Raw genomic sequence first — 25,799 nt, 5'->3', positions numbered from 1 at the left:
CAAAAAAAGAAAGGAAGGAAGGAAGGAAAAAGGAAAATTCTTTGGGGAAAAAATAATCTATATTTCTGCAATGGGATGCAAATCGCTCAAGTAGCTGTTAAAGAATTACATTACATTATAATGAGTCACATTAATTAATGAATTACACTAATCAATGCTTGAAAAGAACATGTGAGCATTATAATTTCTTTGTCAATAAAATGAGCTTTTTTTTTTTGGTGCCAGGTTGGGTTGAATTCTTCTTATTGGAAAAAATCCTAAATGCAGTTCTGGGGGACCACAATACTTCCAAAAATCATGTACAGATAGAATCTTGCCTTGGCATGAGTCTCTGTTTTTTTTCCCTTCTTTCTTCTCTTTCTCTCTTTGTTCTTCCTCTCTTTTCCTTCCTTCCCTCCCTCCCTCCTTCCGCACTCCCTCTCTCCCCCTTCCCTTCTCCTTCCAATTCTCCTCCCGTCCTTCCCTTCTGTTCTTCTCTCCCTCCCTCCCACCCCCTCCCCTTCCTATTCTCCTTTTTAATTTCCTTCCTTCCTCCCTTCCTTCCTTCTTCCTCCTTCCCTCCCTCCCTCCCTCCCTTCCTCAGCTCAGCCTGTTTTCTTGCTTGCCCCTCAAACCTCTTGAACTGTCCGGTGTGGGATTCCAGCTTGCCTCCTTCCCTGTCCTTGAACTGAGAGGTTCTCCTTCCTCAAAGCCACCCAGCCCTCTTTAGGGAAGGATATGGGGATAAAACGGCCAGTCTAGGAAATGGTGCAATGATCTCCGTTTAGGCTTGAACAGCTGAGCATCCCAAAGCCCAAGATCGAAGGCCTTCAAAAGACCTGTATCATCCCTTCTTTCTCCACCCATCATCTTCTAGACCAGGAATGTCCAACCTTGGCAAGGCCTGAGGACCTCAATTCTGGACACCCCAGGTCTAGTCTTTTTCTGACCTTCAAAGGAACCTCCCACCCAGGACACCCAAAAATGGCAACCGAAACACATCCGAGAGTGAAGGGAAACTCAACGGAAGGGTCCTCTGAGCTATTTCGATTGTGCATCTAATCAGTTAAGATAAAAAATCGAGCCCCTAATATATCTCTACACAGGTAGTAGTTAACGAATATATTATGGACATTAGAAAGCACGCCAAAATGCAAATATTCTCTCGGGGAAAGTCCAAGGAAAAACCTTATAGTTAATATTCCCGTTTGCTCGGTAGATAGACAATGCAATGGAAGTTTTGAAATTAATATCAATAAACGTTAATGGACTAAACACAGTGGCAAAAAGGAGAGAAATATTTACAAAGCTAATTAAACAAAAAACAGACATGGTATGCCTTCAGGAGGTACACCTCCGAAAGCAGGATGAAAAATACTTGGAATACAATAAACTAGGGAAACTTTAGGCAGCATTGGCAGAGAAGAAGAAGAAGAAAGGGGTGGTGATATATATTAAGGAAGGAATAAAGGCCAACCAAATTTACGTCGATCCAAAAGGAAGAAAGTGTTGGAAATAAAGAGAGGGCATACACCAATCTTGTTGGTAGTTATTTACGTGCCTAACAAAAATCAGGGGGAATACTATAAGAAACTACATGAAAAGACAATTACGACAGGCTATAGGAATATATGCATTGTGGGTGACTATAATGGGATAGTGGATACCATGCCTCCCACCGACCGGTACGTTCCCATAGAGAGGGTCTCCTCAGGGTGCCGTCAGCCAAACAGTGTCAGCTGGCGACCCCCAGGGGAGAGCCTTCTCTGTGGGGGCACCTACCCTCTGGAACGAGCTTCCCCCAGGACTTCGACAACTTCCTGACCTCCGGACTTTTCGCCGCGAGCTGAAAACATACCTATTCTTCTGAGAGGACTGGCTTAATAGGGGTTTTTAATTCGTTTTAAACGGGGTTTATTTTTATATTATGTATTTTATATTTAAATTTAGGCCATATGGAATAAGTTTTTTTAATAGTTTTTATTGTAATATATTGTATTGTTTTACTTGGCTGTTCACCGCCCTGAGTCCTTCAGGAGAAGGGCGGTATAAAAATTAAAATATTATTATTATTATTATTAAAAAAGACTATGCCAGCAATAAAAATAATAAGAAAAAAAGAAATACATTACCCAAAACTTTCTTTAATATGGTGGATGAACTAAATTTGATAGATATGTGGAGAACTCTACATCCAAAAGAAAATAAGTATACCTTTTACTCCAATCCCCATGCATCTCGGTCCAGAATTGATATGATGTGGATGAATAAGGAATTAGGTTTAGAAATAGAAAAAATTGAGATCTCCCCAAACACGTTGGCAGACCACAATCCCCTTGAGATAATATAGAGAGGTCAAAAAGAAAATAAAACAAAAAAAACCCCCTCAGAAGATGGATGTTAAACCCCCAAATCTGAAAGGAAAAGGAATATATTGAAAGGAATTGATATTATTTTTTAAAGAAAATAAAAAACACCATACTTCCCTAATAAATTTATGGGATACTATGAAAGCTTATATAAGGGGAATAACAATAGCTTACAATGCAAAGAAAAATAAGGAAAAATGGAAGCAGCATAATACCATATCAGAAGAAATAGGAAATTTGGAGAAGCGGCCCCAAACAAAACCAGGAGATGAATCGGTTGAAGAAAATTTGACCCTTGCGAGACATAAATTAAATATATTAGAGCAAGAGGAGATCGCAAGAAATTTAAAATATTCTAAACAATTTTATTTCCGAACACGCTAACAAAATCGGAAGGTGGCTGGTCTACAAGCTGAAAAAAGAGGAAGAAGGATGGATTATCCAACAATTAGAGGACGAGATGGGGAATCACACAAAACAATGAAGAAGCAACAAAGAAAAGAGTACAAGATTGCTCTGCGGATCTTTATAAACAAGAGGAAATATCGAAGGATAAAATTGATAATTATTTACTGGAAGAAGGGATCATACCACTTGAGGAGGAAAAAAGGGAATTGTTAAATAAAGGAATAACACTAGAAGAACTGACAGGGAGTGAAGGAAAATGCAAGGGAAGGGCCCTAGCCGAGCTGTTTCGATTGTGCATCTAATTGGTTAATAACAAAATAAAATAAAAATTGAGCCCCTAAATATATCTCTACACCTGCAGTAGTTAACTAAGACGTTATGTATAGTAGAAAATAATGTTGCAATGTAAATAGTGTCTCTTATGTACACAGTAGAAAATAATGTTGCAATGTAAATAGTGTTTATTAACCGTAAGGTTTTTCCTTGGAAAGTCCAAGGAAAAACCTTACGGTTAATACTCCCGTTTGTCCTTGGTTCAAGAGAAACGGGCAAGCGACATCCCAGAGTTTCACCATTTAAAGAAGGGATTTGCTCCTGCCAGGATGACCCATCTCGGTGCCCAAAGACAACAGGAGAAGAGTTCCTGCAGCCACCCGGTTCCTCCATCGTCCACCAAGATGGTCCTCCTTCCTTCCCTTCTTCTTGTCCTCATCTGCCTGTCAGGATCCTTCGGCCAAACAAGTGAGGTTTTAAACCCAGGTGGGAGCAACTCCACCTGTCCGTGGAGGGTCCTCCGGTCTCCAGAAGTTGGGTGAAATTTGCTGGTCTTTTCATTGGCGTTGCTCTCAATGGGGCCTTTGGATCTTTCTGTTCATGGGAGAGCTGGTTGGTCAGGGAGAAGGTCGAATGGTAAGGCTGTGGGTTGGTTTCCTCACAAGATCCTTCTGGGGTGGCTTCAGCCCAAGCCCAGGTACAAGTCTCCATGAGTAAGGAGGGATCTGAACTCCTGTCCACCATCTTCCTTCCTTCCTTCGCTCCCTTCCCATCCATACTTCATCTCATCTATCACCTCCCTCCCTTCCTCCCTTCCTTCCTTCTTTCATGGCTTCCTCCCTCCCTCCCTTTCCATCCATACCTCATCTATTACCTTCCTTCCTTCCTTCCTTCCTTCCTTCCTTCCTTCCTTCCTTCCTTCCTTCCTTCCTTCCTTCCTTCCTTCCTTTCCATCCATACCTCATCTATCACCTTCCTTCCTTCCCTCCCTTCCCTCCCTTCCCATCCATACCTCATCTCATCTATCACCTCCCTCCCTCCCTTCCTATCTTCCTTCCTTCTTTCATAGCTTCCTCCCTCCCTCCCTTTCCATCCATACCTCATCTATTACCTTCCTTCCTTCCTTCCTTCCTTCCTTTCCATCCATACCTCATCTATCACCTTCCTTCCTTCCTTCCCTCCCTTCCCTCCCTTCCCATCCATACCTCATCTCATCTATCACCTCCCTCCCTCCTTCCCTTCCTATCTTCCTTCCTTCTTTCATAGCTTCCTCCCTCCCTCCCTTTCCATCCATACCTCATCTATCACCTTCCTTCCTTCCTTCCTTCTTACCTTCCTTCCTTCCTTCCTTCCTTCCCCCTGCTTCACTTTGCTGCTGGGCATAAAACAGGCCGTGTGACACCAACCCTGCTCTACAAGGCTGGTGTCCTGCTGACCAGGATCCCTTTTGTCCCCTTTCTAGATCTCTGGAACAAGGTCTTTGTTTTCCCAAGAACATCTTCCACGGCCGCTGTCGTTCTCCACGTCTCCAACCAGGAACCCTTGACCAAGCTGACCGTCTGCTTGGGATATTACACCCTCCTGTCCCGTTCGTACAGCCTCTTCTCTTACGCCACCCGCTCCAGCGACAACGATTTCCTGATTATCAAATTCCGCCCCAATGAATATTCCATTTACGTTGGTGGCTCATGGGTAAATTTCAAGGTCCCTGAGAAGGAGAAACCGAGCTGGGACCACATCTGTGTATCCTGGGACTCAAGCAACGGGCTGGTCCAATTGTGGCTCAACGGAGAACCCTTCCCTCGACAGGGACTGAAAAAGGGTTACAGCATCAGCCCCGAGGCCTCCATCGTGCTGGGGCAGGAGCAGGACAAGTTCGGAGGGAGCTTTAACGTCAACCAGTCCTTCGTGGGGGAGATTTCGGATGTCAACCTGTGGTCCCGGGTGCTGAGCCCTGCTGAGGTTAGATTGGCTAAGAGCAATATTCAGCTGGTTGGTCATCTAATTAACTGGAACTCCCTGAGCTACACCATCAAGAACAATGTCTTTGTGGAGGATTTCCTGGCTCCCCAAAATGCATGCATCTGAGAAAGAAAGAAAGAAAGGAAGGAAGGAAGGAAGGAGGGAAGAAAATTCTTTGCAAAAAAAATCTATATTTCTGCAATGGGATGCAAATTGCTCAAGTAGCTGTTAATGAATTACATTACATTATAATGAGTTACATTAATTAATGAATTACACTAATCAACGCTTGAAAAGAATACGTGAGCATTACAATTTCTTTGTCAATAAAATTAGCTTTTTTTGGCTTCATGTTGGGTTGAATGTTCCTTGTGGATTCTTCTTATTGGAAAAAAAAAATACTAAATGGAGGTTTAGGGGACCACAATACTTCCAAAAATCACCTACAGATAGAATCTTGCCTTGGCACGAGTTTCTCTATTTTTTTCTTCTTTCTTCTCTTTCTCTCTTTGTTCTTCCTCTCTTTTCCTTCCTTCCTTCCTTCCTTCCTTCCTTCCTTCCTTCCTTCCTTCCTTCCTTCCTTCCTTCCTTCCTCTTTTCTCTCTCTCTTCTTCCTCCCTCCCTCCCATTCCCAGCTTTCCCAAAGAGTGGGAAAGTTCTGCCCCCCCCCAGTCCTACTTTAGCATCTGCACCTTAAAAGAAAAAGGCTCCGTATACCAAAAGTCTGATATAGGAGCGCCCTCTGTTGGCTCAGTTCAGCTCTTCTTCCAATTAAGGGAAGTTAAAGAAGTTTTTTCCGGACACGGGGGCTCAGCGGCTAGGATGTTGAGCTTGTCGATCGAAAGGTCGGCAGTTCAACGGTTCAAATCCCTAGTGCTGCTGTGTAACGGGGTGAGCTCCTGTTACTTGTCCCAGCTTCTGCCAACCTAGCAGTTTCGAAAGCAAGTAAAAATGCAAGTAGAAAAAACAGGGACCACCTTTGGTGGGAAGGGAAGAGCTTTCCCTGCGCCTTTGGCGTTGAGTCATGCCGGCCACATGACCACAGAGACATCTTCGGACAGCGCTGGCTCTTCGGCTTTGAAACGGAGATGAGCACCGCCCCCTAGAGTCGGGAACAACTAGCACGTATGTGGGAGGGGAACCTTTACCTTTAAAGATGTGTAGGATCCAATTTGTGTCAATCACCAAGACTAAAAGTTTAGTGTTCCAAGGTCTGAGAAGAAACTTAAAAGATATCCAATCTAATCGAGAACTGAAGTCCATCTACGCTGGAGCCCATCCTCAGGGAACTTCTCTCTTTTTTGTTTTTGTTTTGCATTTATATCCCGCCCTTCTCCGAAGACTCAGGGCGGCTTACACTATGTCAAGCAATAGTCTTCATCCATTTGTATACTATATACAAAGTCAACTTTTATTGCCCCCAACAATCTGGGTCCTCATTTTACCTACCTTATAAAGGATGGAAGGCCGAGTCAACCTTGGGCCTGGTGGGGCTTGAACCTGCAGTAATTGCAAGCAGCTGCTGTTAATAACAGACTGTCTTACCAGTCTGAGCCACAGAGGCCCTCACCAAAATGTGTACGTAAAGTTTTTTTTCCAAGAGGCAACTGGAGTTTCTGGTTTTTCTTTGAAGACATTTCGCTTCTCATCTTAGAAGCTTCTTCAGCTCTGCAGAAGAAGAAGAAGAAGAAGCCTCTTGGATGAGAAGCGAAACATCTTCAAAGAAAGAACAAGTCCAGCTGCCTCTTCAAAAAAGCACCTTTGGAACAATAATGCCAGAGAATCTCCATAGACATATGTGTAAAGCGGTAAACGTTTGCCCTCTGGTGGTTCGGTGGGGCAGCTGCACCTTTAAACAGAACCGCAACAATTCGGCCCTCTGGTGGATCTGCTTGGCTATGGCACCCGTAGAACGAAAATCAGTCTGCTGCTTGCCCACGACTGGTTGTGAAAATAATACCGAGGCCAGAGGATTGTGGTTTTCCTTTTCAGCAGCTATCTTTCCTGCATAATTCTTCTTTTAAAATTTTAAAATTAAAAGAGTGCATCTACCTGATACACTCATATATAAAGGGTTCAGTGGCTAAGATGCTGAGCTTGTCGATCGAAAGGCCAGCAGTTCAACGGTTCGAATCCCTAGTGCTGCCGCGTAACGGGGTGAGCTCCCGTGACTTGTCCCAGCTTCTGCCAAACCTAGCAGTTCGAAAGCACGTAAAAAAAAATGGAAGTAGAAAAATAAGGACCGACTTTGGTGGGAAGGGAACAGTGTCCCATGCGCCTTTGGCGTTGAGTCATTCCGGCCACATGACCACGGAGACGTTTTCGGACAGCGCTGGCTCTTCGGCTTTGAAACGGAGATGAGCACCACCCCCTAGAGTCAGGAACGACTAGCACATTTGTACGAGGGGATCCTTTATCTTTATCTACCTTTGTATCGAAAGATCATAAATCTAAAAAATGTCTTTTGAAACACACAAATTGTCCTCACTTAACAACCGTCTACTTATCAATTGTTTGAAGTTGTAACAGGCCGCTCAAAAGCTATTTAGTACTCTGTTCCAGAACTTCCAGATCTATACACACACACACACACATACACACACACACACGTTTTGGGAGCTTGGCCATCAGCTCACCTTTACAACCAGTTGCAACGTTTGGTGGTCACATAATCACAATTTGTGTCATTTTTGGATTTAAAGACCTCCAGGGTCCCTTCCAATTCTGATATTCTGATACTTATTAATAAATCTATCCTTTGAGTCAGGAGACTCATGGGAACTAAATTGAAAACACCTAGAAAGAGAAGAAAACGGAGTTTCAACTAGAATAGAATAGAATAGTTGGAAGGGACCTTGGAGGTCTTCTAGTCCAACCCCCTGCTCAGGAAGGAAACCCTGCACCATTTCAGACAAATGGTTGTCCAACCTCTTCTTAAAAACTTCCAGTGTCGGAGCATTTACAACTTCTGGAGGCAGGCAGTTCCATTGGTTAATTGTTCTATCAGGAAATTTCTCCTTAGTTCCAAGTTGCTTCTCTCCTTGATTAGTTTCCATCCGTTGCTTCTTGTCCTGCCCTCAGGTGCTTTGGAGAATAGCTTGACTCCCTCTTCTTTGGGTCAGCCCCTGAGAGATTGGAAGACTGCTATCATGTCTCCCTTAGTCCTTCTTCTCATTAAACTAGACCAGGGGTTGGCAACCTTAAACACTCAAAGAGCTAGTTGGACCCATTTCCCGCAGAAAAGAAAACACCAGGAGCCACAAAATCTGGGTGGGCGTGGCCAACTCAATGTCACTCACTTCCAGCAGTCACATGACTCCCTAGCCACGCCTACCCAGCCAATCATTAGGGCAGAGAACCTGTTGTTAAAAAACACCGGGAACCACAAAACCCTTTTGACTTCTCTCTCCCTCCCTCCCTCCCTCCCCCTCCCCACCCTCTCTGTATCTCTCTGTCTCTGCCCTGGCTGTTTCTCCATCTCCCGCCATCGCCCTTGTCTTCTCAGGCCAGGCGAGGAGTGACTGGGTGGGGAGGGCGAGCGGCGGGGCCAGCAAGTGGTGGGAGCCACAGCAGAGGGCCCAAAGAGCCACATGCAGCTCTGGAGCCGCAGGTTGCTGACATCCGAACTAGACATACCCAGTTCCTGCAACCGTTCATCGAATGTTTTAGCTGCCGATTCCCTAATCCTCTTTGTTGCTCTTCTCTGCACACTTCCTAGAGTCTCTGCATCTTTTTTTACATCGTGGCAACCAAAATGGAATACTGTTCAGTTCACGAAACAGTTCACGAAACGGCTGAAGCGCAAAGGGAAATGGGACGCCAGAAGCATTTGAAGCCCTAATTCCCATCCTCATCTGCGATGATCAAGGTGGACCTTCCTTTGTTTGTTTTGAGCACTCGTTGTATCCAAACATTGCACCGAACGTACAGTAATGCCCGTTCCGTTGACCCGGAGTACCAAAGGCCAACTTGACAGAAGATCAACAACACCAGTGTCAACTGATAGGACAAAAAGCCTCAAGAGAATTAATGAAATTGTTCAAAAAGTAGGCAAATTGGGTGTTGTGTTAGTTCCTGGTGGTTGGTCTGGATTGGTTTCAAACTTCCAAGTCCCAGTGGGATGTCCGACGTCAAGACGGACTCCGGTTCTCCGTCAGATATCTTCTAAGGTTCTCCATAGGTTGAAGGAATGGGTCGTCTTCTGAGAAAGGGTCTCAGGATGATCTTCTCCTGGGACCTAGTAGAGAAGGTGTGGAACCAGGGAAGCTGCAGATCTTCAGTGAAGATCGTAGGAGTTTATGCTGCTCCTTGGTGACCTCAACACTACGCAAATCACACGCTGCATATCTGAGGGTTGAATTTTGGGAGAATTGGCTTCTCTTCCTTCTTCTTTCTTCTCCTCCTCCTCCCTCCTTCTTTACTTCTCCTTCTTGCCACTCAGTGCCTTCTTTTCTACTTTCCTTCTTCCTCCCTCCCTCCCTCCCTCTGTCTTCCTTCTCTCCTTCTCATTCTCTCTTCTTTCCCTCTCCCCTCCCCTTCTTTCTCTCCTTCTCGGCAACTCACTGCCTTCTTTTCTACTTTCCTTCCTTCATCCCTCCCTCCATCTTCCTCTCTCCTTCTCCTACTCTCTTCCCTCCCCTTCTCCTCCTCCCCTTCTTTCTCTACCTCTCCTTCTCACCAACTCACTGCCTTCTTTTCTACTTTCCTTCTTCCTCTTTTCCACTTTTCTCCCTTCATCCCTACCTCCATCTCCCTCCCTCCTTCGCTCTTCTCTCCCTCCTCCTACCCCTTCCTTTCTTTTTCTCCTTCTCCTTCTTCCTCCCTCCCTCCACTTTCGTTCCTTCATCTCTCCCTCCCTCTGCCTTCCTCCATCCTTCTCATTCTCTCTTCTTTCCCTTTCACCTCCTCCTCCCCTTCTTTCTCTACTTCTTCTTGCCAGCTCACTGCCTTCTTTTCTACTTTCCTTCCTTCGTCCCTCCCTCCCTCCCTCTGTCTTCCTCACTCCTTCTCATTCTCCCTTCCCTCCCTCCCTCCCTTTCCTCCTCCCCTTTTCCTGAGGAGCCGGGATAGCTCAGGCTACAGCTCAGGCTACAGAGAAGCCTGTTATTAGAACACAAAGCCTGCAATTACTGCAGGTTCGAGCCCGGCCCAAGGTTGACTCAGCCTTCCACCCTTTATAAGGTAGGTAAAATGAGGACCCAGATTGTTGGGGGGGCAATAAGTTGACTTTGTAAAAAAATATACAAATAGAATGAGACTATTGCCCTATACATTGTAAGCCGCCCTGAGTCTTCGGAGAAGGGCGGGATATAAATGTAAACAAAAACAAAAAAAATTGCCACACTCACAACTATACCCTTAGTTCCATAAAATAAATACCCAGTTTGGAGGCTGCACAAATCTTTGGGTTTGTCTCCCTGAAATAACCACAATGCCGGATGAAGATGTTATATACACGGATGAATTTATTAAAGGCTGCTGATGTATTTTGCTAGAAATCAGCATTTACTTCCACTTTCTTGCAAAACAAACAAACCAAAAATGCTTCATGGTGAACAATGGCTTTGCTTAAAGAACCAAAGACTTCACTTAATGACCATCTTGCTTAACACTTTATGACCATTGTATTTGGTTAACAATTGCCGCAAAAAAGTTAATAAAATTAGGTCTGGTCATGTGATGATCTGATTTACGACCATCATGACTTCGAACTCTAGTTGCAGGACTCAGTTATGGTCGTAATTTGAGGACTGTTCCTCTAGGTTTATGCATTGAGTGGGGGGAAGCTTCTTCCTGGATACTTGAAGATTTCGCTGTCTTTTCTCACCTGACTTTGATTTTTCTGAGGTTGACTTATCCACAATTATTCTTGCGCAAAGCTGAAGGGATTAATTTCCTTCAAAAACTTCAAAAAACTTATTAATGTATCAATAAGGATAGCATGATATATTACGAGCCTCTTAATCTAGAGGTGCCTTATTTTATATCGTGATGTTATAATTGATTAGTACGTTATAATTTTACTGCTGTTTTTAACGCGATGTCTATACTGGCTTTAACTGCAGGCACATAATACATTCATTTAATGCTTACTACCAGGAGAACTAACCACGCGATCCATGCCTATAAAAACGCAGGAGATGATTGGGGAGTGAGGAAGAAAGGACAAGATAGAAGAGAATGCTTGTAACTTATGGTTGAAATAAGGAGTCGACAAACTCACAAAGAATCCCTGGCTTCCTCTCGAGTTGCCCTAGGCCAGAGGGGATGGGAAATCAGTGAAATAGCACAGCAGCCAAAGACAGATGCACATCCCATGCTTCTTTCTCTCAAGGCTGTCTCCCAGGGTTACCTACAGCAGTCGGAGTCGAATGACCGAATTATTTTTTTTCCAATTTTTTTTTCCAATTTTTTTTACTGCCGGTTCTGTGGACATGGCTTGGTGGGCGTGGCGTGGCTTGGTGGGCGTGGCTTGGTGGGCGTGACAGGGGAAGGATACTGTAAAATCTCCATTCCCTCTCCAATCCAGGGGAAGGTTACTGCAAAATCCCCATTTCCCCCCAATCATCTGGGATTTGGGAGGCGGAGAATAGATGGGGGGGTGGGGCCAGTTAGAATTTTTACTACCGGTTCTCCGAACTACTCAAATTTTCCACTACCAGTTCTTCAGAACTGGTCAGAATGACCTTTACAACCCGGGAAATTGCTCCGTTGGCAAATGTGATTGATGACACACCCTGGGGGCAAGGGGGGAAACAGGGTCATGACTGGGGCATAAATTATGTAGGGTCAGAGCTGGCTTCACTTGGGAAGTTGCCGACATGAAGCTCCTAATAAATAACTGGATTTCTTTTGAAGCTTGGCTGGAGGCTCATGATTTAATTAGGGCATCCATTGGAACCCTGACAGAGTTCTTGGTGTGCTCCGAACTTGGTTATTCTCTTGAAGACGTTTCATGACCCCAACTAGGTAACATCATCAGTGCTAGAAGAGAGTGGGGTTTGCTTGCCCTGTCAGTGTTGGTAGGAATGACTCCTTGGCATTGAAAGTTGGCAAACAATCAGGGAAGGTATTGTTTATTTCTTGAAACTTGGACTATTGTTAATCTCAAACTCTGTTCATATATAGTGTTGACTGCTGGTGAGGGGGTGAATGATATCCTAGCCAAGGAACTACCAACAGGCTAACATCAAACAATGGCTTAATCAAATCTTTTCTTTTCTTTTATGTACACTGAGAGCATATGCACCAAGACAAATTCCTTGTGTGTCCAATCACACTTGGCCAATAAAATTCTATTCTATTCTATCAAGGACATGCCCACCCACACTGTGACAGGGCAAACCATTAGTGTTCTGTCCCCCCTCGCTTCCGTCTGAGTGATGGCTTAATTAGCCGGCACTATCAGCTCTGGCAGCAAACTAGCGAGCGTCTGCCAAGTGACTCTGTTATCTCCCTTGATGCCGATGAGTCACCCAGGAACAAACAGTACTTCAGCTCTAGTCAAGCAGTTGATTTGCCTGCTACGAAGAGGCCTAGCAGCCCTCGCTGGTTTTATATCCTGTGGGGTGTGGCTCCATGACTCAGCACTTCCTAGGCCTGCCCCACCCCTGCTTCTGTTGTTCCCGCCTCTCCTGCCTACGAAACCTAGGGTGCAGCCAGGCCTGATTGCCATCAGCTGGGTCTGGAGGCGTGGCCTGGGGGGGGAAAGAGTCAGGGGACGGAGGCCTCGTTATCTCCTCCACCTGGCCTGCCTCTGGCTCCTGGAGCTGAGCCAGGGAAGCCGGTGCTCCCGAGGTAAGTCCAAATGGGCCCTTCCCCCTCACTTTCCAAGTCACTTTCTGGCAGGGGGCCCGGCTCGGGGGGGGGGGCGCAGACACAACAACTAGTATATAAAAGTAAAAGCAAACCCCTTTCTCTTTTGGCACTGATGATGTTATCTAGTTGGGTCACGAAATGTCTGCAAGCAAGCAACCAAGCTGAGAGGGCACTAAGAAAGCCACAGTTCTCCTTCTCTGGATGGATTTTGAAGGACCAAAGATGACCGGAGTAAGATGTGAGGTGGAGAGTTAGTACACCTGACAGGTATTTGCTGGCCAGGAAAGATAATCCACAACCACGTTGCCTTGAGTTTCATAGCTCAGGTTGGACCACCCGATCATGGCTGGAGCGTACGTAATGTAAGTAGTGTTCCACATGTTCACTTGCTGGATCTCTCCGTGGAAGGAAACATCCTCGTGGTGGGCTCGTCCAAGCTGGACCAAAGCGTGGGGTTTGATGAAGTAACCTCGACGTACCATTTTCCTGGCCAACGATCTTCCATTGAACTCGAAGGTTAGGACTCCCGTCTCCGATGCCCATTGGATGCAGATCTTCTGCCAGTCTTGGTAGGAATCGGGGACTCGGAAGCGCTCAGGCACACCGCCGATGTAGACCGTGTACCACCAAAAGCCATCCGCCGGGTTATGAACCTTATAGATCAAGATTTCCTTGTCTTGGTCTTTGGTGGCGTAGGAGAACAGGGCCTGCTTGGACGGCGAGTCAGAGAAAGAACAGAGGCAGACGGTGAGATTCTGGAGAAGGTCTTGAGGTTGGTCCACCTCCAATGTGACATAGCCTTTGTGGGAGAAAACGAAGGAATAGCCCTGCAGATCTGGGGGAACAGAAAGAGAGAAGGCAGATTGATTAGGGTTGTGTCTTAGGACACTTCCACCACACTGTTTCTTTGGAAAACTCAAGAAGGAAGGAAGGAAGGAAGGAAGGAAGGAAGGAAGGAAGGAAGGAAGGAAGGAAGGAAAGGAAGGAAGGAAGGAAGGAAGGTTATAGAACAGGAAGGAGGGAGGAAAAGAGAAGTAAAGGAAGGAAGGAAATGAAAAGGGAAGGAAGGAAGGAAGGAAGGAAGGTTATAGAACAGAAGGGAGGGAGAAAAAGAGAAGTGAAGGAAGGAAATGAAAAGTAAAGGAAGGAAGGAAGGAAGGAAGGAAGGAAGGTTATAGAACAGAAGGGAGGGAGGAAATGAAAAGTGAAGGAAGGAAGGAAGGAAGGAAAGGAGAAAAAGAGAGGGAGAGGGAGGGAGGAAGGAAACGCAAGTTGAGAGAATGGCATTCTTTTTATTTTATCCCCTTGTCGGCACATCTCTTTGTGGTGCCAGGCGCTAAATAAACTACTACTAATAATAGATTAATTTGCCGTTTTGCTACGGGTAATTCTCGACATACCACCAACCACAAGCGAGGCGTTTTACAATTCTTTCTTGACATTGTTGTTAAGTGGATCGCTGCCATTGTTAAGTTAGTCACACCGTTGTTAAGTGAACCTGGCTTCCACACACCCCTTGACTTCGCTGGTGAGAAGGCCGCAAATGACGATCGCCTGACCTCAGGATTCCGCAACCGTCATAAATACAGGCCAGCGGCCAAGTCCCTGAATTTTAACCATGTGGCCGTGGGGGATGTGGTGAGTGGTGCGGTGGCCTAGAGGTGGAACTCTCGCCTCACAATCAGGATGCTGTGAGTTCAGTCCTAGGTAGCGGCAGATATTTCTCTCTCTGGGCACGATGTGAATATTATTTGCTGAACAAAACTCCGTATTGGTGACAGGAAAGGCCTCCGGCCAGTAAAACGCTTTGTTAGCTCCATTCAGTTGCCTAGACTCCACCCCGCAAAGGATTATGGGGTCGTTAAAAGACCCTGGAGATGCAGCGATGGTCATAAGTGTGAGGACCAGTCTCTTTTCTCAGTGCTATTGTGATGTCAAAAGGCCGCTAAAGGAAGGGTTGTAAGTTGAGAACTGCAGAGGGCTGCCTTTGGGGTGTGGCCTAAAAAAACCAAGATGGACGCCATGAGAGGATGGAGCTTCCATTACCTTGCCATGGCGGCCATCTTTGTTGATCATACCCCATATCTCTGAAAAGCTACCCTCTTGGCAACGTTCCTTCATGGCTTCTTGCAACATACCCAGCAAAGCCAACAGTGTTGACCTTCTCTTTACACTGGTCATTCTGTCTTTGTCCAGCTAAGATTGCCAGCTGGCTGGATCTCTGTGTGCCAATCTCAGCCCTGGCATTAGGACCATTAAATGCTCAGGGCATTTCTCTCCTTCTTTCTCTCTCCCTTTCCTTTGTGTTCTTGGTTTGTTTGACACCTGGCATCTTGGTGATCCACAGAGAGAGCAGAGAATACAGAATAACAGGGTTGGGAGGGACCTTAGAGGTCTTCTAGTCCAACCCCCTGCTCAAGCAGGAAACCCTACGCCACTTCAGACAAATGGTTGTCCAACATCTTCCTAAAAACTTCCAGTGTTGGAGCACTCACAACTTCTGGAGGCAAACCTTTCCACTGAATAATTGTTCTCAGTGTTAAAGAGTTCTTAATTTATTAATTCCTAATTAATAAGAATTTCTCCTGAGTTCCAGGTTGCTTCTCTCCTTGATGAGTTTCCATCCATTGCTTCTTGTCCTGCTTTCGGGTGCTTTGGAGAATAGGTTGACCCCCGCCCCCCCGTCTTTGGGGCAGCCCCTCAAATATTGGAAGACGGCCGTCGTATCACCCCTAATCCTTCTCTAAGCCGTGATAGAAGGAACTGAGCACCTGTCAATCCCACCCCTCTTGCAAACAATAAAAGAGACTTCTGACCCTGTTCTGTTAAGCAAACTTTGGGCTTTGCAGAGAAAGAGAGAGCAGGGGGAGGGATGGAGGGAGAGAGAGGAAGGGAGGGAGAGAGGGGAAAAAAAAGAGGGAATGGGGAGAGAGGGAGAGGGAAAGAGGAAGAGGGAGAGAGAGAGGAATAGAGAGAGAGGGAGAGCGAGAGAGAGAGAGGGAGAGAGAGGGAGAGGGAAGGAGGGAGAGAGAGGGAGGGAGAGGGGCAGAGGGAGAGAGAGAGGGAAAGAGGGAGAGAGAGAGAGGAAAAGTGGGAGAGAGAGAGATGGAAAAAGGGAGAGAGGGAGGGAGAGAAGGAGAGGGGCAGAAGCAGAGGGAGAGGGAAAGAGAGAGAGAGAGAAACAAAGATAAAGAGAGAGAGAGAGAGAAAGAGAGACAGAAAGAGTGAGAGACAGAGAGACAGAGACAGAGAGGAAGAGAAAGACATGAGAGAGAGAGAGAAAGAGAGAGAGAGAGACAGAGAGAAAGATAAATAGAGAGAGAATGAGAGAGAGAGAGAAAGAGAGAGAGAAAGAGAAAGAGAGGGAGGGAGAGAGAGAGACAGAGAGAAAGATAAATAGAGAGAGAATGAGAGAGAGAGAGAGAAAGAGAGAGAGAAAGAGAGAGAAAGAGAGAGAGAGAAGAGAGAAACCAGCTGGAGGGCAGAAAGGGGAGGGGTAAAAGACACCTGGGCATAACAGAAAATACAAAATATTCCCTTTATCTGGACCGGCAGGGAATTTAGACCCAACCCCCTTTAACTTCAGGATAAAAGTCCAGGAGGTCGGAGGCTGCCCTCTGCAAACAGGCTTGGCTTCAGCTGGATTTGACCGACTCTTCCTGGTCCTCCTGGTGTTGTCCATCCACATGAAGACCTTCTCCTCCTTCCTTCTCCTTCTGCCGGGCCTGCTGGGCACGCTCTCCCAGGAGAGTGAGTATTTGGCGCAAACGTTTTTGGAGATGCTCCGTCATCCAGGTCCAGGGTTTGTCCCAATGGTGCTTTCTTCAAGAGGCAGCGGGAACTTTCTGGTTTTCCCTGGAAGATGTTTCGCGTCTCATCCGAGAAGCTTCTTCAGTTCTGAGTGAATAGTGGAGAATGGAAGGACATCTTCCATTCCTTGTAGAGGTTGTTAAAAAAAAATGCTTTTAAAAGGCTCCTCTGACGATCCCAGCTGAGTTGCCTGATGGTCAGAGGGTGTTTTTTTCTTTTAAAGGCAAAAAAAAAATGCTTTTAAAAGAAAAGAAAGGCCTCTGACGATCAGGCAACACAGCTGGGATCGGCCACAGAGGTTGTAGAAAAGATGCTTTTAAAAGAAAAGAAAAGCCTCTGACGATCAGGCGACTCAGCTGGGATCGTCAGAGGAGTTTTTAAAAGATTTTACAACCTCTTCAAGAGGTTGTAAAAAATTGCTTTTAAAAGTAAAAAAAAAAGCCTCTGAAGATCAGACAACTCAGCTGGGATCGTCAGAGGAGCCTTTTAAAAGCATTTTTTTAAAACCTCTTCGGCCGAAGAGGTTGTAGAAAAGATGCTTTTAAAAGAAAAGAAAAGCCTCTGACGATCAGGCGACTCACTGGGATCGTCAGAGGAGCCTTTTAAAAGCATTTTTTTTACAACCTCTTCGGCCAAAGAGGTTGTAGAAAAGATGCTTTTAAAAGAAAAGCCTCTGACGATCAGGCAACTCAGCTGGGATCGTCAGAGCCTTTAAAAGATTTTACAACCTCTTCGAAGAGGTTGTAGAAAAAATGTTTTTAAAAGGCTCCTCTGACGATCCTAGCTGAGTTGCCTGATTGTCAGAGGGTTTTTTTTTTCTTTTAAAGGCAAAAAAATGCTTTTAAAAGAAAAGAAAGGCCTCTGACGATCAGGCAACACAGCTGGGATCGGCCACAGAGGTTGTAGAAAAGATGCTTTTAAAAGAAAAGAAAAGCCTCTGACGATCAGGCGACTCACTGGGATCGTCAGAGGAGCCTTTTAAAAGCATTTTTTTTACAACCTCTTCGGCCAAAGAGGTTGTAGAAAAGATGCTTTTAAAAGAAAAGAAAAGCCTCTGACGATCAGGCAACTCAGCTGGGATCGTCAGAGGAGCCTTTTAAAAGCATTTTTTCTACAACCCCTTTGGCCGAAGAGATTGTAGAAAAAATGCTTTTAAAAGAAAAGAAAAGCCTCTGACGATCAGGCAACTCAGCTGGGATCATCAGAGGAGTTTTTAAAAGCATTTTTACAACCTCTTCAAGAGGTTGTAAAAAAATGCTTTTAAAAGAAAAGCCTCTGACGATCAGGCAACTCAGCTGGGATCGTCAGAGAGCCTTTAAAAGATTTTTACAACCTCTTCAAGAGGTTGTAAAAAAATGCTTTTAAAAGAAAGAACAAGCCTCTGACGACCAGCCAACTCAGCTGGGATCGACAGAGGAGCCTTTTAAAAGCATTTTTTTACAACCTCTTCGGCCGAAGAGGTTGTAGAAAAGATGCTTTTAAAAGAAAAGAAAAGCCTCTGACGATCAGGCGACTCACTGGGATCGTCAGAGGAGCCTTTTAAAAGCATTTTTTTACATTTTTTAAAAGCATTTTTCGGCCGAAGAGGTTGTAGAAAAAATGCTTTTAAAAGTAAAAAAAAAAAGGTGGCCATGCCCACCCAGTCACATTACCCCCCCACCCCATCAAGCCCACAGAACCGGTAGTAACAAATTTTACATATCACCACTGCTACAATTCATTGATGCTTATAGATCTTGCTTCAATTCTTTTATAATTCTAAGGAATTTTCCTCGGTTGCTTTATTTATTTGTTTGTTTTGTCGAGTACATATTAGATAATATATATAAGAATAAGCATGAATTGAATACATAAAATGAATACAATGAAAGGGAACATTAGGACAGGAACGGTAGGCACGCTGATGCTCTTATGCACGCCCCCTTACAGACCTCTTAGGAATGGGGTGAGGCCAACAGTAGACAGTCTTAGGTATCTTATTTTTTATTTGAATTTATATCCCGCCCTTCTCCAAAGGCTCAGGGCAGCTTACACTATGTCAAGCAATAGTCTTCATCCATTTGTATATTATATACAAAGTCAACTTTTCATTGCCCCCAACAATCTGGGTCCTCATTTTACCTACCTTATAAAGGATGGAAGGCTGAGTCAAAATTAATTATTAATAATAAATATTAATGAATAATAATAATAATTAATAATTAATAATTAAGTAATTGCAAGCAGCTGTGTTAATAACAGACTGCTTAGTCTGTTGAGCCACCAGAGGTTAAAGTTTTGGGGGTTTTGGGAAGAGACCACAGAGTCTGGTAGTGTAGTCCAGGCATCGACAACTCTGTTACTGAAGTCATATTTTCTGCAATCGAGATTGGAGTGGTTCGCTTTAAGTTTGAATCTATTGTGTGCTCATGTATTGTTGTTGTTGCTGCTGTTGTTGTTGATTTCCTCCCAGATCTTGAAGGGAAAGCCTTTGTCTTCCCGTTGGCTTCCAACCTGGTCTTCGTGAAGTTGAAGATGGACCTCCAGAAGCCTCTGACCAGCTTCACAGTGTGCGAGAGGTTCCAGACGGACGTGGTCCGCCCGTTCGTCCTCTTCTCTTACGCCACCAAGGAGGATGACAACGAATTCTTGCTCCACACTAACAAGCAAAACCTCCTGAGCGTCTTCATGAAACATGGGATCGTCAACTTCGACGTCTCCAAAGCACCCGCCTCGTCCAGCTGCAAGGAGCATCTCTGCTTCACCTGGGAGTCCAAGACTGGATTGGCCGGTTTGTGGTGGAACGGGCAGCCCTTGCCTCGAAAAATCCTCATGAAGAATCTCGTTGTCCAAGGCAACACCTCCATCGTCCTGGGACAGGAACAAGACTCCTTTGGTGGCCAGTTTGATGCCAACCAGTGCTTTGTGGGAGAGATGGAAGATGTCTACTTCTGGGACCGGGTCCTGCAACCGGATGAAATTTGCCGCGTTTGGCACAACCGGCTGGTGCCCCGTCCGCTCATCGATTGGCGAGAGCTGTATTACGAAATTCACGGAGAGGTGATCGTGGCACCGTCCAGCATTTGTGCCTGCCGGATTGAGAAGGCGTGGACTCCCAAACGGGCGTGAAAAAATTAGCCGATGGACGAAAGTACCCTCCCCGTACATAAAAGCTGCTGGTTTGCTTAATTTGTCTAGAGAATGTTTTGGTTGTGTTTTGGAAGTGCAGGTGTTGTGTGTGACTTTGTGTGTGTGTGTGTGTGTGTGTGTGTGTGTGAGAGAGAGAGAGAGAGAGAGAGAGAGAGAGAGAGAGGAGAAGAAGGAGGGAAGGAAGATGTGAGGGAGAGAGGAGGGAGGGAGGAAGAAAGGAAGATGTGAGGGAGGAAGGAGGGTGGGTGGGAAGATAGGAAGGAGGAAGGGGAGGAAGCAAGGAAGGAAGGTGGGCGGGAAGGAGGGATGAAGATGAGAGGGGAAGGAAGAAAGGAAGATGGGATGGAGTGACGGAAGAAGGAAGGAAGGAAGATGAGAAGGAGGAAGGAAGGGAAGGAAGGAAGGAAGGAAGATGGGAGGAGGAGGAAGAAAAGCTGGAGGAAGGAGGAAGGAAGGAAGGAAGGTGGGAGGGTGGGAGGGAGGGATGAAGATGAGAGGGGAAGGAAGAAAGGAAGATGGGATGGAGTGACGGAAGAAGGAAGGAAGGAAGATGAGAAGGAGGAAGGAAGGGAAGGAAGATGGGAGGGAGGCAGGAAGAAAAGAAGGAAGGAAGATATGAAGGAGGAAGGAGAAGAAGGAAGAAAGGAATGAATGAAGGAAGGTGGGAGGGAGGGAGGGAGGGAGGTTGGGAGAAGGGAGGGAAGAAGGAAATGTAGGGCTGGAGAAGCAGACACAGCCCCCTCTGTGAATATCTACTGTAAATGTGCTGGACTAGATTATTTCTGAGAAATAATTTTAAAAAATCAGGTAGGGAGCAAATCTGAGAACCGCCTCTGCAGAATCTTCCAGAAATCCTTCTTGACTTTCCCTAGTCAAGGACCAATTATTTGGGGGTGGGTGGGATGGGCTCACCCCAAATCCTGGGTCCTCTTGCACTCAACTCTTCCACGGACGCCGTACGTGAAAAACAGCCAGCTTTGCATCCGCCCCCCCCACTGCTCTTTGCGATGCATACAACGAAAGGAAGTCGAAAAAACAAATGATTTTTTGACAGACCGTTTTTTTTAATTAATGTTACAACATCGCTGCTGCCTCCTGTTCCAAGTGGAAAAATGAAATATTTCTTTATCAGCATCTGCCCAAACCAGCTGACTCTTCCTCTGCTTCCTTTATGGCTACCAACTAATTAAATAATTTGTATCACATAAATCATTTTCCTTTCCCATTAACCTCCTATTAAAAGGAAATGTCATTTATTTTCCACCCGTTATTTGCAAAGGTCCCACCGCCTTTCAGCTACCTACCGGTCGTTAACCGCCTCCGAATTCCAAGCATATATAATCCCGGGCGTTGACGTGGTTTCTTAAAAAACATGACAGCGCTCATAATTCCAACAATATATGCCTTTTATGAGCAACGCTGTTGCATCTAAGGGCTATTTCCCTCCCCCAACAGCTCCCTTACGATGGGACTTCCACTGACTTGAGAGGAAAAAGAAAGAAAAAGAAAGAGAGAATGGGAGGGAGGGAGGGAGGATTAAGAGAGAGAATGAAGGGAAGGGAAGGGAAGGGAAGGGAAGGAAAAGAAAGGAAAGGAAAGGAAAGGAAAGGAAAGGAATGATAGAATGGAAGGGAGGGAGTAAAGATTAAGAGAGAGAAGGAAGGGAAGGAAAAGAGAGGAAAAGAAAGGGAGAATGGGAGGGAGGGAGGACTGAGAGAGAGAATGAAGAGAAGGGAAGGGAAGGGAAGAAAGGGAAAGATAGAATTGGAGCAAGGGAGGAAGGAAGGACTAACAGAAAGAGGAAAGGAAAAGAAAGGAAAGGAAAGATAGAATGGGAGGGAAGAAGGAAGGACTAAGAGAGAGGAAAGGAAAGGAAGTAAATGGATGGAGAACGGAAGGAAAGGAAAGGAAAACACAGCCTAAAGTAAAATGCAAAGTAAAGAGTAAGTTTAAAAAAAAAAGTAAAGTAAAAATTAAAGTGTAAAGTCAAAAAATCAACTAGAAAGTTGAGTCGAGTAGCCCACTTTTCTGGGCCAGGATCTTTAGCCCTGCCAGTCGGTTTGAAGTCTTGCCTGGCGATCTACTTTTGGAGAATCCATCGATACTCACTTTCCTGGAGAGAGGTTTTCGAGAGACTGGCGAAGAGGATCAAACAGACCCACCACGGCGCCATCTTCTTCTCCTTTCCCGGGCAAATGAAACGGACGAGAAACTGAGCTCAGCGGTGGCTGCAAAGTGGCTTTGGAAAACCAGCAGCTCTGCAAATATGTAGCCTCCAGGGTTGGGTCTCAATTTTATCTTGGAATGTGATTGGGGTGGAATCCAAACCACAACTATTTGGGGTGGGCTTTTAGGGTGTGTAGAAGGCATCCAGATGTGGCCAAAGAGGCTCGTCCTTAACTCAGTGTCTATGGAGATTCTCGGCCATCCAGGCCATGGTTGTCCCTGAAAGTGGGTTTTTATCAAAAATCAAGCATTTTTTCCTTGAAGACTTTTTTCCTTTCTCGTCCGAGAAAGCTTCTTCGGTTCTGACTGAACAGGGTCGGGTGAATGGAAGGATTTATATTCTTTTGCAGTCCTCTGGTCGTTAGTATTCTCTCTGAGAGTCGCTGAGGCCACTCGGGAGGTTTATCTACGCCAGGGGTCCTCAAACTTTTTAAACAGGGGGGATAATTCATGGTCCTTCGGACTGTTGTGGTGAAGGGGTGGGGTGGCCGGACCTGCTGGGTGGGTGTAGCTAGGTTGTCATGTCACTAGGTGGGTGTGGCCAATTTAGCAGTCCATTAAACAATACTGTTCTGTCCCCCCTCGCCTCCGTCCGAGCGATGGCTTAATTAGCCGGCACTATCAGCTCTGGCAGCAAACTAGCGAACGTCTGCCAAGTGACTCTGTTATCTTCCTTGATGCCGATGAGTCACCCAGGAACAAACAGTACTTTAGCTCTTAGTTAAGCAGTTGATTTTGCCTGCTACGAAGAGGCATTGCTGGTTTTATATCCTGTGGGGTGTGGCTCCATGACTCAGCACTTCCTAGGCCTGCCCCACCCCTGCTTCTGTTGTTCCCGCCTCTCCTGCCTACGAAACCTAGGGTCCAGCCAGGCCTGATTGCCATCAGCTGGGTCTCGAGGCGTGGCCTGGGGGGAAAGAGTCAGGGGACGGAGGCCTTGTTACCTCCTCCACCTGGCCTGCCTCTGGCTCTCTGTCTCTCCCTCCCTCCCTCTCTCTCTGGAGGCTGGGAAGGCCAAAAATGGCTCCATTTTTGGCCTCCTGGAGTGTCCGTGTGTCCCATTTTTGGCCTCGGCTTCCAGAAGGCAAATGGGGCCAGCGGGTAGGTGAGGCGATGGTGGCAGGGCAGCCTCATGGTCCTGCATGGGCTGGATTAATGACTTTGGTGGGCTGTATTCAGCCCCCGGGCCATACTTTGAGGACCCCTGATCTGCGCCCTCAGGGCATGGGTGAAATCCAGCAGGTTCCAACAGGTTCGAGAGAACCGGTAGCGGAAATTTTGAACAGTTTGTAGAACTGGCAAATACCACCTCTGGCTGGCCCCAGAGTGGGGTGGGAATGGGGATTTTGCAGTAACTTTCCCCCAGGAGTGGGGAGGGAATGGGGATTTTGCAATATCTTTCCCCCAGGAGTGGGGTGGGAATGGGGATTTTGCAGTATCCTTCCCCCAGGAGTGGGGAGGGAATGGGGATTTTGCAGTATCCTTCCCCCAGGAGTGGGGAGGGAATGGGGATTTTGCAATATCCTTCCCCTGGAGTGGGTGGGAATGGAGCTTCTGCAGTATCCTTCCCCAGCCATGCCCGCCAAGCCAAGTTCGAGGAGGTGAAAAATCTTCACAAAATGACTGCCGGTTCATTCTTCCCATTGCCAGTCAGAAAACTCTTCCTGAATTGGAAGAGATGGCTCACCCTCGACTTATGACTGACTTAAGGAAGGTGAATTACATCCCAGTTCTGACATTCGAACAATTGTACTCTCATCGCATGACTTCTCAGTGACACAATCACATTTTATGGGCATTTGCAGCGTCCCGTGGTCACTTGATTGAATTTTAGGAAAGTTTTGCCAAAAAACCCGGGCACTATATTTCTGGGTTGAGGAAAAAAAATCGCACCAGGCCGAACAATGGGCTCATTTAATTTTTTGCAAAAGAAATTAGGTCGGTCATATGAACAAATCGCGGGTAAAATGCACTTATCTTCGCTACCGAATTGGAAATGTGAGAGAGCCTTCTGCGCATGCGCAGAGGGTCAAAAACGGGACGTGATGTCGTCCCGGGGGTGGGCAGAGCCTCTTGCTGCTAGCCCTACCGGCTTGCATGCGCCGGATCGATTCAGCCAGATTTTACAGCTGGAACAAATCCATTCTGTGACAGTTATGACTTACGACGGTAACGGGCAGGCTCTATCATAACTTGAGGACTACTTGGAAACTAACACAGAAAAATAATTGCTTTTCATTCCATGTGGGCTTGTTTCCTGTTTCATTTCTCTTCTATGGGGAGGGGGTCAGGGTCCTACTGCATTTCCCGAACATTTATTTTTTTGCCCACCGATGGTTCAGTTAATCTGTAGAATTGACCTCCATAACTCTGAGCTTTCCAAAAAAAAAAAGAGGAAGGAAAAAGTGCTAACATACAACCTACCACTAGTTGGAGACAAAGAGTTCATTTCCCCCCCTTCCCATCTCTTGTTCCTGCCCTCTAGTGGCTCTTTAGATCTTTGCAACCCAGATCTGGAAATCTTCTCCAGGATCACGGATGGCTGGTTTGGGCTGGATTGATAAGGTCCTTAAATTGTCTTTGATGGATTTGTTTCCTGCCCAAGGAACAAAATCAGTGCTTTGTATGTTGATCCTGGCAAAGAGTTAAGAGTCAGGCGCTTCACAGCTGAAGCCGCCTGTCAGGTGCTTCTCCTGGAGAAATTGGATGACTCGACAACATGTTGTTCCCCGGAAAAAAGTCAGCTATTTGGATTCTGCCTTGGGGGCTGAATGAATGTTGATCTTGTTTTGGATGGTCAAGGGGTGAAATGTATCTCAGCTGGGTTGACGTCCCGCTGGACAGAGTGGCTTTGTTGTTCTCCAAGCCGGCGGAACAGTCCATCTGGAATAACACAACCACCATTTGTGTTCCTGCAACGAGCTGCTATGCGGAAAATGACCAACGTATTGTTTCGTAACATGATGGCCTCTTTCAAGGCAACGTGTGGTTGGAATTCAGCTATTATCTTACAAAATTGGAGATGAGCCTTGATTTGCAAAGTTTGACAAGACTTCCTCCCTCCCTCTCTCCCTCCCTCCCTCCCTCCCTCTTTCTTTCTTTCTTTCTTTCTTTCTTTCTTTCTTTCTTTCTTTCTTTCTTTCTTTCTTTCTTTCTTTCTTTCTTTCTTATTTCTTCCCTTCCTTCTCCTCCTTCCCTCTCCTCCTCCTCCTGTTCTCCTTCCTTCCTTTTCTCTCCTTCCTTCCTTCCCTCCCTTCCCACACAATTTCCCTTTCCTCCCCTTCTCCCTTTCTCCCTCCCTGCCTGCCTTTCCCCTCCTTCTCCTGTTCACCTTCCTTCCTTCCTTTCCTCCCACCTCCTGTTTGTTTGTTTCTTTTTTCTTTCCCTCCTTCCTCCCTCCCTTCCTTCCTTCCTTCCCCCTTCTCTCTCCTTCTCCTCCTGTTCTCCTTCCTTTTTTTCTCCTCCTCCCTTCCCTCCCCATACAATTTCCCTTCCTTCATCCCTCCTTTCTCCCTTTCTCCCTCCCTTCCCCCCACTCCTCCTGTTCACCTTCCTTCCTTTCCTCCCACCTGCCCTTCCTTCCTTCCTTCCTTCCTTCCTTCCTTCCTTCCTTCCTTCCTTCCTTCCTTCCTTCCTTCCTTCCTTCCTTCCTTCCTTCTCTCTCCTCCTCCTGCTTTTCTCCTTCCTTCCTTCCTTTTCCCTCCTTCCTTCCTTCCCTCTCTCCCTTCTCACACACTTTCCCTTCCTGCCTTCTCCCTTTCTCCCTCCCTGCCTGCCTTTCCCCTCCTTCTCCTGTTCACCTTCCTTCCGTCCTTTCCTCCCTCC

The 25,799-nt window shown here is 46.1% G+C and overlaps 3 protein-coding genes across 3 annotated transcripts; 2 read left to right on the top strand and 1 right to left on the bottom strand.

Moving 5' to 3' along the window:
* The first annotated feature begins 3,323 nt into the window (after positions 1-3,323).
* Positions 3,324-5,521, top strand: LOC131186887 (C-reactive protein-like). Its single transcript, XM_058160859.1, has 2 exons — positions 3,324-3,497; positions 4,492-5,521. Exons 1-2 carry the CDS (start codon positions 3,359-3,361, stop codon positions 5,115-5,117), a joined length of 765 nt encoding a protein of 254 aa, XP_058016842.1. The 5' UTR covers positions 3,324-3,358; the 3' UTR covers positions 5,118-5,521.
* A 4,909-nt stretch (positions 5,522-10,430) lies between these two features.
* LOC131186682 (mucosal pentraxin-like) lies at positions 10,431-22,022 on the bottom strand. The gene is made up of 2 exons (XM_058160523.1): positions 21,858-22,022; positions 10,431-13,644 (listed from the first exon to the last, which is right to left on the bottom strand). The coding sequence occupies exons 1-2, from the start codon at positions 21,919-21,921 to the stop codon at positions 13,061-13,063; spliced, it is 648 nt and encodes a 215-aa protein (XP_058016506.1). The 5' UTR covers positions 21,922-22,022; the 3' UTR covers positions 10,431-13,060.
* On the top strand, positions 13,669-19,942 carry LOC131186681 (C-reactive protein-like). Its single transcript, XM_058160522.1, has 2 exons — positions 13,669-16,559; positions 19,072-19,942. Exons 1-2 carry the CDS (start codon positions 16,496-16,498, stop codon positions 19,725-19,727), a joined length of 720 nt encoding a protein of 239 aa, XP_058016505.1. The 5' UTR covers positions 13,669-16,495; the 3' UTR covers positions 19,728-19,942.
* Positions 22,023-25,799: the final 3,777 nt, after the last annotated feature.

This window comes from Ahaetulla prasina, chromosome 17 (assembly GCF_028640845.1).
Source record: "Ahaetulla prasina isolate Xishuangbanna chromosome 17, ASM2864084v1, whole genome shotgun sequence".
Taxonomy (NCBI): Eukaryota; Metazoa; Chordata; class Lepidosauria; order Squamata; family Colubridae; genus Ahaetulla; species Ahaetulla prasina.
This window is presented reverse-complemented; position numbering and strand designations above follow the sequence as displayed.